This window comes from Pezoporus wallicus, unplaced genomic scaffold (genome assembly GCF_028554395.1).
Source record: "Pezoporus wallicus isolate ANWC-B61680 ecotype Strahan unplaced genomic scaffold, APGP_CSIRO_Pwel_v1 contig_5863, whole genome shotgun sequence".
Classification (NCBI taxonomy): Eukaryota; Metazoa; Chordata; class Aves; order Psittaciformes; family Psittacidae; genus Pezoporus; species Pezoporus wallicus.
Window position 1 is genome coordinate 1,500,323 of NW_026635152.1, and position 13,484 is coordinate 1,513,806.

A 13,484-nucleotide genomic window follows, 5' to 3' on the forward strand; every position below is an offset into this window, starting at 1 on the left:
TGCGGGCACATAAAGGAACGCTAGATCCATCTCTCACTTATCCCCACCCTGTTTCTTTCCCACTCAGACGCCTGGATGCAAACCTTATCTCTGTGGTGCCCGAGAAGAGCTTTGAGGGGCTGCTTTCCTTGCGTCACCTATGGCTGGATGATAATGCCCTGACGGAGATCCCTGTCCAAGCTCTGAACCACCTGCCAGCGCTGCAAGCCATGACCCTGGCTCTCAACCAGATCTGGCACATCCCTGATTATGCCTTCCAGAACCTCAGCAGCCTCGTGGTGCTGTAAGCCTTCTCTGCTTGTTACTCCCTCACAGCCACAGCATCCTCCGGCTGGGACAAGGTGCTGACCGTGCATGGCAAATGGGGTCCTCCTGCTCTGGAGCAGCTTTTTGCTGCAGGGGCAGCAGGCAGAGGTTTTGTTCCCAAGGAACCGCTGCCGTTTGAGATGAAATGCTAAAATTGCCTGATTTGGGGTTGGTTTTTTTCATGTTTTCTCCACTTTTCATTGAAAAGCCAAAAAGCTCCTCAATGTAATTAAAAAAAAAAAAAAATCTTTTCGTTAAAAAAAAAACCCAACCAACTGAAAAAATAAACCAAAAAACCTGGAAACAAAAGGATTTTATTTAGCCTGAAGACTGGAGCAACAAAAAGCTTCTCATTTCTGTTTTCCCTCCAATCCCTGTGTTAAAATTGCAGGAATTTCTATCCACATAAACCAGCATTTTTTGTCGTTATAATCCATGCCAAGAAAACTTTTTGACCAAATGTGATTTGGAACAAAAGGTCCAACCTCAACACCTTGTCCAAGTCTTTGCATGCTTATTTGCATGACTGTATCATATATGCAGATCAACCGTTCTTTGCAGTGATCCTGACCCCATGGTGCATGTTGTTGCCCAGTTGACTGACAGCATCCAGAGCAATGTAGGGAACAGTGGTCCAGGAGGGAAATGCTTACTCCATGGGCAGCGGGACCCAATAAAACACTCTGCAGTCAGGAAACAAAGTGATGTCCTTGGCAGTTAGGTCAGGAGCATCCCTTCCATCAGCAGAGGCTTGCAGCTTATCTAGCTCTTCAAAGGAAGCTCACGTGCAGATTAGCTCGTCGTTAATTTTTGGTGTTGATTAGCAAATTCAGGTGTGATTGCCAGCTGCTTTTGAGCTCCTATACACACCTAAAATGCTACCATTGAGTTCTGCGATATGTATTGATAGCAGGGTATTAAGTAGCCTCAGCATGTGGTGCCTCAGTGAAAGTTTACCAATTACTTTGCTTTCAAAATCTGAAGTGTTTACTGAAGCCATAGAGCACAGAAAGTGCTTGGACAAAGCACAGTCTAGAGCTTTATTAAGCATCAACTTCAGCTGTTTAGACAAAGCATAAAGGCTTATTTAGGAGAAATGCTAAAAGCAACTTGAGAAATGTCAAATAAGTAGTTTTCACCCACAATAGTGCTCCTTCTACAAGGCATCCCATGACCATCATAATGCAACCACTTCATTCAGCTTTAATAGCTAGCCCGGCGGGTGAGCTGACATTTGGGGTTTTATTTTCAGCCTCAAAAGCATGCTGCTTTCATTCTGGCTTATCCCATACTTTGGGTGAGAAGCAACTCCTTAATTAAACAGGCAAGCTCAAGAAATAAAAGTCATTGACCGCTAGGCCACAAGGGAGAGAATAATGTCCCACCACAGACAATTGGAAGGGAACACATGTGTGATCCTGCCAGGCACTGTGAGACACGACGAGAAATTTTTGTGGGATCACAAGTGTTTGGCAGAACCGGGCCCATAAATCTCTCCCAAGCTTCCATGCACACCCTTGTCAGTGGCAGCCAGTGGAAAGTCACCCAGTGCCTCTCCAGCACCCCAACCAAGGATGCTTCCCTGCTTCAGCCTTGCCCACCAAGCTGAGAAGCCGGCACAGCTCAGCAGTAAAGTCCATGAGGAGATCTTTCCTACCAGGATGCAGAGGGCACCTATGCACATTCCTCTGCATAGGTTCCTATGCATATGTACCTATAGGAACCTACACGGGTTTCTCCACCTCTGAATTTCCATGTGGATGGAGAAGAGCCGGCTGCTGCCCTAACGTCGGGAAGCTTCTAGCCTGAAGAGGTATCCGAATGACCAGCTGGGGGAGCAGAGCCAAGGGCAGATGTGGAGGAGCACAGGGGAATCTCCCATACACAGCCTGATTAACGCTCGGACATGGCTGAGGGCATGCATGACTTTCCTGGATGCAGAGATGTGCTTTTCCTCCTCCACACACCTTGGGCCTTTGAGAGAGACGTGGATGTTCATCCTGCACCGACACAAAGCACCAACATCAGGATATGCAAGCCTCAATCTGGAATAAGTTAAGGGGTTCGGTCTCTGCTAATAAATTACACTTCTGTTGAGGAATTCACTGATCTTATTCCCATCTATTGCTGCTGCAGGTTTCTAACTAGAGCTGCAGGGTGTTCAGTAAGCAGAGCCCTGTGTAAATCACTCGTGATGAAATCTGAGTCTCAGTAATTGGCACCATCCTTCCCTCAGCTTTGATAACAACGGCTTCATGTGCTGTGACGTTGGCACTGCGCTGCTGATGGCAGAAGGGAGACGGCTTGTTTGATCAGGGTGGCTCGGGAATAGGATGCTGAAGATATTACCTCCAAGTCTGATCTATTCAGGACTGAATATGTCTCAGCATCTGCAAGCAGAAATAGTTCTGAATATTTTTCAGCTGATGATTTGTATGAGCAAAGGGTTTTTTGCAAAAAAAATCTTCTTTCTTGGGGCAAAAGAAGATTTTTCATTTAGAAGCGAGCATCTGAAACCCCCATGCTGCTGTGCTGACAGGCTGATAAAGTGCATGACAGCAGCTCTCGTTAGCATTCCTCATCTCCTCTGTTGACTGATCTCAGCAAAGTCAACTCTCAAAACAGGCATCACAGCACCTCTTTGAGCCCTGGTCCCCAGAGGGGTCTTTGAGCCCTGCAGTAAACTCTCACATGGACTTACTCAAACGTCCTTGCAATGCTGAACATGCTGCTGTCAAAAGGACATTTGCTGCCTCACATGCAGTGAGCTTGGGTTAACTTGTCCCCATAATGCTACGAAGATGCTCTGCTTGTCTTACCTGGCCTGACTTTGTCTACCTGCACACAAGCCTTTCGAATACAAGGACTCTAGGAAAGTTGTTTTCATGCCACTGCCAGTTAGTTTGGCTTCACATCCTCCAGTTCTTGCACTCTGCCTCTACCTCCTCTATGCCATCTCTGTATTTATCACTGTTTCATACCCTTCCCTCATCGCAGCTTTTCCAGTCCCCATCCCATCAGCTGTTTTGCAATCAGAAGCTACTCTACATACCACACTTGTTTGTTCCTCCACACCTTTGAGATGGAGCCCTCAGAACCACACACTGTAGCAAAGGCAGGAATTCATGCCAGTTTGTACAATGACATAATGCTGCTCTGCAGCACATTTCCTCTTTTCTAGTCACCCCTAACCATTTGATTTGCTTTTTTGGCAGCTACAAAACACCAACACCCCCTTCCTTTAGATATGCAAAGCCTGTTACTGCATATGCTCCTAGATGACTGGCTTTCCTCCCCTCCCCAGCACTTTACATTTATGCAACCTGGATTTCAGCTGATGCTTTATGGGTGAGGACAAGCCACTCACCTGCAAGTGGTTCCCTCCTAGGTCAAGACCTCCCAGCTGAATGTGTTGATGTCTGAATACAGCAAATGTTGGATATTTAGTAGAATTATTCTTTCTTACAGTTTTGATCATGGGCATGATGTAAGTAAGGACATGATGCAAGTAAGGACATGATGCAGCTCTGTCTCTAACAGTATGATCTAGTGACTAGAGGAGAAAATTAGTTTCAAGACCCCTGTGTTCCCATTCCAGTTTTGGTCCATGTTCTGATGTTACTCTGGCCATAACTTTCAGAAAGGACCAAGGATTTCCAGTGTTCTCCCTGCCTGGGAGCAAACATCAAACATCTCATCCCTGCTTTCCAGGAGAGCTGAGCACCAGCAGCTTCAGCTGACATGGAATCATAGAATCATAGAATAGTTTGGGTTGGAAAGGACCTTAAGATCATCCAGTTCCAACCCCCTGCCATGGGCAGGGACACCTCACACTAAACCATGACACCCAAGGCTCTGTCCAACCTGGCCTTGAACACCACCAGGGATGGAGCATTCACAGCTTCTTTGGGCAACCCATTCCAGTGCCTCACCACCCTCAAAGTAAAGAACTTCCTCCTTAGATCCAATCTAAACTTCCCCTGTTTCAGTTTGAACCCGTTACCCCTTGTCCTGTCACTACAGTCCCTAATGAAGAGTCCCCCCCCAGCATCCCTATAGGCCCCCTTCAGATACTCTGTGGCACTCTGAGCTCCCCAGGATAGCAAACCCCAGTCTGGTAGATCAGTGTCAGGGTAAGCCTGTGCATCGCTACCGTCACCTGCACAAGGGAGTTAACAAGTCCCTCTTGGGACCCTCGGTGTTGGCAGAGAGTGCCAGGCATGTGCAGTTCATTATTACTAAGAACGATGTCTCCTGGAACATCTGGGTCCCATTCATGGGCTGTTCAATTTGCAAAAGAGCTTTTTCTCTCTGAGGACCAAGCCTGCTGCCTTGGCAAAGGTGAATTTCCCTCTTCAGCACTTGAGGAAGAAGCAAATAGCGCTCCAATGCACCCCTGAGAATGTCACTTATGATGGAGCTTTGTTCTGCCCCAGACAAGTCTCATGCTATTCCTTCACTGCCAGAAATAATCCGTGGGAATTTGCACCAGTTATGATTTAGTTTTCTCTACTTATCCATGGCCAAGTTGAGGAAAAGGACAATTTTGCCACAATAGAGCTGGAAATTCATCATGGCACTGGCTGGTCCAGTGGGAGAATTCATATCATGTCAGATTTGAACTCGGTTCAAATCATCTAATGCAAATAACTGTTGGAAAATACTTGCATCTGTCCTTTCTGAGAAGAAAAACCAAAATCATTAGAAAAGAAAGGGATGGAGCATCCACCACTTCTCTTTGTACTTTGTTCCAACCATCTTTAGTGTTAAAAGAAAGGCTCAGACTTCCCATTTGAGTTTTCTTTGGCTTTGACTTCAGACATTTGTTCTTATTCTTTTCTCCACTAAATCACAGAACCATTTTAGTACCCATTTTCTAACTAGGAAGAATCCTATACGTTACACTGCACACATCATCTTATTTTTATTCAGCTAAACAGATTGAGCACTCAAAGTCTCCATCCTCGTTTTTTTCAGCCCTTGGATCATTTTTATTGCTCTTCTCTGCACCCATTCCAAATTAACAACATCCGGTTAACAATGTGCGTACCAGAAATACATTTACCCTTCCAAGCCAGTTTCACCAGTTCAAATCAGATAAATTGGGGAAATTACATTTATGCCCAGTCTGTCATAAGAAATTGTTGTCAAGGGCAGAAAATCTTCCTTCTAGAAACTGTTGGATACCAGCTCCAACAGGAATAGCAAGGGCTTAAAGCCTGGTCATGTTTTTGCATCACAAGAGGGCTGTTTATAGCCCAGAACCAAGCATCTCGAGCTGCTATCAAACCAGCTGTAATTTACAGGGCAGAATAGAACGTCCGTGGGCTGAGCTCAAATTGACAAACCCTGGAGATGTTGCAATTCCACTGTTGAAGTTTGTTTACCAGGGGAGGAAGAAAAAGAGGCAGGGTGGAAGGAAGGGACCTCTATCCAAGTGTTTACCTTTCCAGCTCTTTTGCTTCTATTCTTGCCATGTGGCTGGTGAAGAGCCCCAGAGCTCAGCTTGGACAGCAAATCTTTTTATAACTCTTTTCTGGTTGCTCATCGTTTTCTCACCAACAAATAACTTACTTCTGATGAGTTTGATCACTTCGCCTCCAAACAAAGCACTTTTGAGACAGATATCAACACAGGAGGCCATTACTTTCCTATCCTGTTGCCTGACTTGAGTGATAGCACTCAACTGCTTGGCGCGTCCCGTTGTACCACCCCGACAAGGCTCCTCGTAGCTCACACCTTGCCCAGCATTCAACATTTCCTTTCCCCCCACACTGTCCACTTGCAGCAGGCAGAGGTACGGGGTGAGGGGTTTCTGTGGTACCTCTTGCTGTGATTGTAGATTCCAGATCCAAACCCTCTATTTGCAGTAGCCAGTGCTCAAAGGGACCCAAAATCATAGAATCATAGAATCATAGAATCATAGAATCGTTTGGGTTGGAAAGGACCTTAAGATCATCCAGTTCCAACCCCCCTGCCATGGGCAGGGACACCTAACGCTAAATCATATCACCCAAGGCCTCGTCCAACCTGGCCTTGAACACTGCCAGGGATGGAGCATTCACAACCTCCCTGGGCAGCCCATTCCAGTGCCTCACCACCCTAACAGGAAAGAATTTCCTTCTTATATCCAACCTAAACTTCCCCAGTTTTAACCCGTTCCCCCTTGTCCTATCACTGCAGTCCCTAATGAAGAGTCCCTCCCCAGCATCCCTATAGGCCCCCTTCAGACACTGGAAGCTGCTCTGAGGTCTCCACACAGCTTCTCTTCTCCAGGCTGAACAGCCCCAACTTTCTCAGCCTGTCTCCACACAGGAGGTGCTCCAGCCCCTGCTCATCCTCGTGGCCTCCTCTGGACTTGTTCCAACAGTTCCATGTCCTTTTTATGTTGAGGACACCAGAACTGCACACAATGCTCCAGGTGAGGTCTCACGAGAGCAGAGCAGAGGGGCAGGATCACCTCCATGACCTGCTGGTCCCGCTCCTTTTGATGCAGCCCAGGATACGGTTGCTTTCTGAGCTGCAAGCGCACACTGAAGCCAGCTCATGTTCATTTTCTCATCAGCCAACACCCCCAAGTCCTTCTCCACAGGGCTGCTCTGAATCTCTTCTCTGCCCAACCTGTAGCTGTGCCTGGGATTGCTCTGACCCAGGTGTAGGACCTTGCACTTGGTACCATCTTGCACTGGCAACACGATCTGGAGCTAACCCATAGTATTTGACAGAGAAAATCATCTGGACTTGAACTCCTTGTGATAAAGAGAACTTTCTCCTGTAAGATTCTGATTTTGAGCTTAGCTTCTTTTCCCCTCTAAGAGTCACAATCAAACCAAGGTTTCTTGCAGGCAGCATCCTTTTCTTTCTTCCCATTTGCTCCAAGGAGCAAACATTCTTTATCACACATCTCTCCCCTCCCTTCCCCTTCCTCTGAAATGTTTGTATGTTCTCATCCCAATGACAAACATCCGTCTTGGGCTGGTTTCTGTTTTGCAAGCCCCTACCAACCTGCCCTAGAGCCTGGCTGCTCCTCCACTCCCAGTTCCCTCCTATTTTACCCTAGAATATTTGGCAGTGGGAGCTGCCTGCGCTCAGCCAAACAGCTCACGCTTGAATCCAGGTGGAGTGAGAGATTTTTCAAGCAGAGACAGATTTAGATCAAGCAGCAAATAAGGAAACAGTCATTGATCCATCTGCCAGCATGGAGCCTCCCCAGGGCTCTTGGAAGGAGGCAGCAGCGTTGGACAAAGGCTGGTGCATCCCTGAGCATGGGGAAGGGAGAAAAGGACCCCAGAGGCAAGTGGTGCGGCAACAGATTCACCACACAGGACTCTGTGTTAAAGGAGAACCCAAACTGTAAAATGAACAGTGGGGAAGCCTGCTTTGGGAGAGATGAAAAAGGCCCTGCCCCATAGGACCCTGTGTCCTCGGTGGGCATTTCTCCATAAAGACCATAGCAAGCATGGACATAACAATGTGCTTAAGTCTAGGCTGGGAGAAGTGCAGCCTGTTTTGCAGCACATTCCTCAAGCTGCTCTCTATATGGACTTCAGAGGGCCCTTGAGTGGGGTTTCGAAGGGAGACGCGATATTAACAACACAGCACCCAGCAGTTGTAAAGGAAGCCGGATGGCAAAACCACTCACTGCACACACACACACACACACACACACAAAAAAAAGGTTTCTGACAATCAGAGAGGAAGACTCCAGCTCTTCCTGATATTCCAAAAACCTGAGCCATGGGAGTAAGGGACCCCTGACAACAGAAAACCCAGCAGATGGGACTCCAGGAGCTCATCGCCTATGGAGCTTTCAAGGCAAAAGTACCCCAGCTGGCCCCAGCACGTGGCTTTACATCCCCAACATTAAGGCTGGGAGCTCCACAGCCCTTAAGCACTAGATATTCATGACGTGTAGCACCACGATGAATGAGAACAAGGGGAAAATATGTTGTCTTACTGTAGAGAATGTGCGTGCATCTCACGTGGCCCCTGCACTCTGGAGCATTAAAGTGAGGCAACTTTCCTTGCAACCAAACTGGAGCTAATCCAGGCACTGGCAACTTATTCAGGTCATTGCAAGATAACGAACTGGGCCCAACAGGATGATTTTGGGCTCAAAGCCTTCTTGCCACTACGAAGGCTCTGAGGAGTCCAGATACGACTGTGTCCTTCAATAGTACTCTGTGCCCATGAGCAACCATTGAAGCCACCCAGCACTTTGTAAGGTTAGGCCCAATGTAAGGTGAGGTCTAGGGTGCTTCTTGAAGCTTCTTGCTTAACCATGTTCATCCAAAGCCACTCGGCAGCTGTGAAAGTGGAGGTCTCGGGGAAGCTCCTACCTCAGGCTGGGTTGCTTGGGAGAAACGGGAGCTCTGTAGCTGCTCTGCAAGCACCCAGCATGTGTCTCATGGGGCAGGAGAGGAGACCTTAGAACACCCCGCATCCCAACCCAGGCTGGGTTCAGCTTGCAGGACGTCCCTGGGCCATGGCTCAGACTGGCAGGACAGGTCAGCGCGCACCTCCACTGACCATGATTGTTTTGTCCACAGGCACCTGCACAACAACCGGATCCAAAGCCTGGGAGCCAACGGCTTCGATGGGCTGCACAGCTTGGAAACCCTGTGAGTCCCCTCTTTTCTTCTCTACCCTGTAGAGTTTTGTACGTTCATCCCCTCCATCAGTGCCCGCAGGAAAGAGCCCCAGTGCACATCCACTCCTCACCGCACACTGAGGGCATCAGCCCAGCAAGCAGATGCCCAAGGCACGATGCTTCATGGGTGATGGCAGACTGGACTTTCCCCCTGCATCTGTGCAAGCTGGTCCAGCTGTGCTACTGCTGCAGAGGGGTCTGCACATGTGGGTATTGTCTGTGAGGGGGCTCTGGGGCCATGGACACAAGTGCCATCCAGAGAGCTTGCATGCCTGCCCTGCTCAGGGAGGTCTCCACCTCCTCACCAATTCACCTGGTCCAAAAGCTTCCTAAACGCCAGCCCAAAGTGTGTGGGTTTACCAACTTGAGTTCACGGCTGGTAAAATCCTCTAGAACCTGCGAATCTCTCTTTGAGATGGTCTCTCATGTCACTTGGCATCATGTTCAGGCAGTCCGTCAGGACACAGGTGGAAAGCAGGAAGGAACTCTCCTCTGGGACACATCTTCATTAGCAGCAGATGGGTCACCCTGAGCTCAAAGAGAATGGTCTTGCCTTGCACGCACCATGCCTTTTAACTGCAGTATGAATTACTTGGGTCTCATGTGTCGTGCATTGGACTAGGAGGGGACATAATCAAGCAAGCAAAGAAACCAAGGCTCTGAGAGAACTGCAAGAGATGCCTGTTGCCTTCAATTGTGTAGAACATGTCCCTTCATGCAGGCCTTGGGGTCAGAGTCAGGCCCTTGCTCCTTGCCAAGGAGACCTAGGGGGTCTGGGTCATGGCGAAAAGAGGTGATGCTTGCCAGCATTCAAGGAGACAGGGCCCCTCTGTGCCCAGCACGGTGCCAGCAGCAGTGATGGGTTGAGAGTGGAAGCATCAGGCCAGCCCTTGGTCCCTAGACACCCTCCTGGGGGGCAGGACCACGACACGCATTGTCTCTTACTTTCAGACTGGCACATACTGGGGCCACCCAGAAGGGCTCAGCTGGGGAGAGGTTGAACCATGCCAGGGATGATGCAGGAAGGGATCCTGATGGATTGTCTCCTCTGGTGACACACAGATCTCCCCCATCGCTGTGCAGGCTTGGCTTTGTGCCCAGGCATTGCTGGTGGGTAGAGGCAAACACGAGGGCAGAGTCGTGTCACCCAGGCAGCACAAAGGCAGGCAGTTTGCAGGAGGGAGTGGAGGACTTGCTGATGGAAGAAAACCCTGTTTGAGCTATAAGCACAGGCAGACCATGCAGCAGCATCACAGTCTACATCAGAGCAACCTAATTATTCAGCCAAGGTGACTAAAACCACCCTGCTGCTCATCCCAAGCAGGATGGGGCTGCAGGGAAGCAGCTGCCCCCTTATTTACTGCTGGAAAGGGCTTCCATTTCCCTGGGGGATAACTCAGTTTCCACAGATGCTGGTGCTGAAAGCTCATCTTCCCTCTCTTCCTCTCTGCTCCTGCTCTATCACTTTCTCTGCCTCCTGTTGCCCATCTGAGATGCCACCCAGTGCTCAGGGGAGCTCAGCATCTGCCTCTCCTGCTCTCAGTACCCGCAGGGACCGGACTGCACAGCACTGCAGGGACGTGGCTCTGCGGCAGTGCATGACCAGGCAGCCCTGGGACCCCCAGGGGTTGTGCCCTTGGAGCAGAGCTCCACAGGGCTTGGATTTGCCCTGTGAGGATCCCACAGCCCCCATCCTCCACGAGCCACCCGCAGCTCAGAGCACGGGGCTGTGGATGAGCTCTCCAGACTCCCCTCCACATCTGGTCACACTGGAGTGTCCTCAGGAGGCAGTGAGGGGCCTTTTGCTCCTCCTAACCTAATTCTCACCTCCAGGCCAGCAAGTACTCCAAGCCTTTGTTGCTCCTGCCACTGGAACCATCCCCATCCTGTTCATGGCCAGCTCCCATCTGCCCTGCTGACCAGAGCTGGCCAAGCTCTGTGCCCAAAAACAGCCAAGCATTTGGCTGCAACAGCCCAGCCAAGCTTCTAGAGCTGCACCTACCTACCAGCTCCAGCTCCTGTGCATGTGGGGGCTGTTAGAGGCTCCGCACATACCCTGCAACTCAAACTGTGATTACGTTCTCTTGACAGCACTTAGCACATTTTCTTGGCTTGTGGAGGCCAAACTGTGCTCCCAGTTACCCCGTAGGCGTTACCTCCTGGAAAACAGCAAGATGGGAAGAGTTTGGTGAAGACCAAAACTTCTCCAGGGTTACTAAAACGAGTGTCTGTGGCCAGATGCTGATTACAAACCAGGCACAATAGCTGAAGACGTTCAAAGGAGACAAAAATTGTCTGGGGCTTTCCAGCAAAGCCTGGGAAGTTTTAGGTGCAAGAACCTGTTTCCCTAAGGGAAATGTTTCTTTCCATATCCAGTTAGAGAGGGAAACTTCTGCTTTTATCAAATGCAGCCAGAGCTGAAAAAGAATCCGCACCCATTTCTCCATGCAGGTCTTGGCAATGGGCAAGATGCTTATACACATCCATGTCGCATCCCTACCCCCGGTTCTACCATTCTGCAAAAGCAGGACCCAGGGGAGCATCTCTGCTCTTGGAGAGGGTTTGGCCCTGGTATTTTAGGAGATCAGCAAATCTAGAAAGAGGCAAAGTGAAGGCAGATGAATGACTTCACGTTTCCCCTGCATTGACCTGCAGCTACTGTGACAAGTCAGCTTTGCCAGATACAGAACAAGAGCAGCTCCGTGCTGGTGAGGGGCAGGTTGATGCGCAGCACCCACCAGGTGGGTCCAACACCAGCACATCGTCCCAGTAGTGTTTCAAAATAGCCTTGAAACGTAGTGAGGTTCCCTCACCAGCTCCCATAAGCCTGAGTCATGAAACAGAGCAACCCCAGAGGGTTGTGGGAAGAAAGCAGGTATTAGATGGTTGAAGTGGGTGATAACCTGCCAATTTTTAGCCTTCTCCCAATGCCATGGCCTTGACACACTTGAGAGGCGGCCAATGCCAACCTCATGAAGTTCAACCAAGCCAAGGGCAAGGTGCTGCCCTTGGGTCAAGGCAATCCCAGGCACAGCCACAGGCTGGGCAGAGAAGAGATTCAGAGCAGCCTGAGAAGGACCTGGGGTATCAGCTGATGAGAAACTGAACATGAGCCAGTTTTGGTGTGTGCTTGAGCCCAGAGACCAGCCATGTCCTGGGCTGCATCAAAAGCCACCACACATCCCCCAGCACCTGCTCAGGGCTTGATTTTGAGCTGCTGAAACAAAGGGAGAAATGTAAAAGTAAGAGTTATGGGCCTCTCAGTGGTCCTGTGCATGGACATGGCCAAGTCCCTTACACACATGGAGCCTGGGCTGAACTAAAACAGGGGCCAGGGCTCCTTCTGCCCTGGCACATGCAACCAGACAAGACCCTGATGCTGGCAAAGAGCAAAAACGTGTCTCACCAGTGTCCCATCTCCCCACCCTGCAGCAGGACCGAGGTGCCTCCCTGGGCAAGGCAGGGGTGAGAAATGAACACTGCCCTCCAAGACCAGGCCATAATGCTGAAGACCTCAGGGCTACGGCCAAGAGAGCAACGATCTGCCCCCAAATTGCTGCTCTTCTGATTGTTCAGGCATCTCCAGCCCATCTCTGGCATGAATGTGATGGGGAACCAGCTCAGACTGGCCCCACAGCCCTCGCTCATCCCCTCTGCCTAAGATGACCCTGCTGCTTCCTATCTCTCTGACTTCTCCCTCCCCATGCGCACCCCTGGCAGCTCCTCCACTCGTCAGACAAAGGAGATAAATCACTTGGGAAGAGCAAATCTCCATTCATTTAAAAACCTTTTAATTTCTTTTCAGAAAATAGCACTAATAAATTAAAAACGTCTCCCAGAAGGGCTGGATCCAAACCCTCTGGCTCCAGGCATTCTATCTGCCTAACCTTGCCTCACAGGAAACGTTCTTACCACAGCCTTTCCCAGTGTGCTGCCCTATTATCCGGGTAATTAGAGTAGTCTGTAAATGCAGAGAAGAGTTGGAACCTACGGAATCCTCTGGAGAGCTGGATTTCCTATGGGAGAAAAAAGAACAGAAGATTAATACAAAGTGCACCGTGGGCAATGAAGGCAGGAAGAAGGAAGCGGGAAATCTCTCCCCCATAGCTCATAGAAGGGTTGTTTCACCCTTTTAGGGCCAGGCAGGCTTTGCTGTTCTGCCAGCCTTGCTCCTCAAGTGGCATCCGTTTGCATCAGCATGTTTCATTTGAAGTGTTTTGTGCAGTCTCTTGATGCTAATCCAAGTCTGTGCAATTCCCAAAGCGCCTTTGTCTCCTCCGAGGATGCTGCGCCGAGCTGCTCTCTTACTTCCTCAGCATCCTGATGCTCCAGCCCTGCTGTGCATCAGCATGGGCCCCTGTGCAGCTCATCAGAGCCTTGGCTCTATGGTCCCAACCCTGTTCTGCCACAGGGGACTTCATCAGAGGCTTGGGTACCCAAATTCAGGGGATGGAAAAAGGAAGGGGGTAGGTGGCTTTGTGAAGAGAGGGACCACGGCTCAGGGCTCTGGTTGCATGGGCCCCTGCAT

The 13,484-nt window shown here is 49.7% G+C and overlaps 1 protein-coding gene across 1 annotated transcript in view; it reads left to right on the forward strand.

The window, feature by feature from the left end:
- LGR6 (leucine rich repeat containing G protein-coupled receptor 6) overlaps nucleotides 1–13,484 on the forward strand; it is a 109,348-nt gene that overhangs the window by 71,115 nt on the left and 24,749 nt on the right. The window contains exons 5-6 of the mRNA XM_057405139.1: nucleotides 68–283; nucleotides 8,856–8,927. Coding sequence (XP_057261122.1) covers nucleotides 68–283; nucleotides 8,856–8,927 — 288 coding nt within the window. The remainder of the gene's footprint in view (nucleotides 1–67; nucleotides 284–8,855; nucleotides 8,928–13,484) is intronic.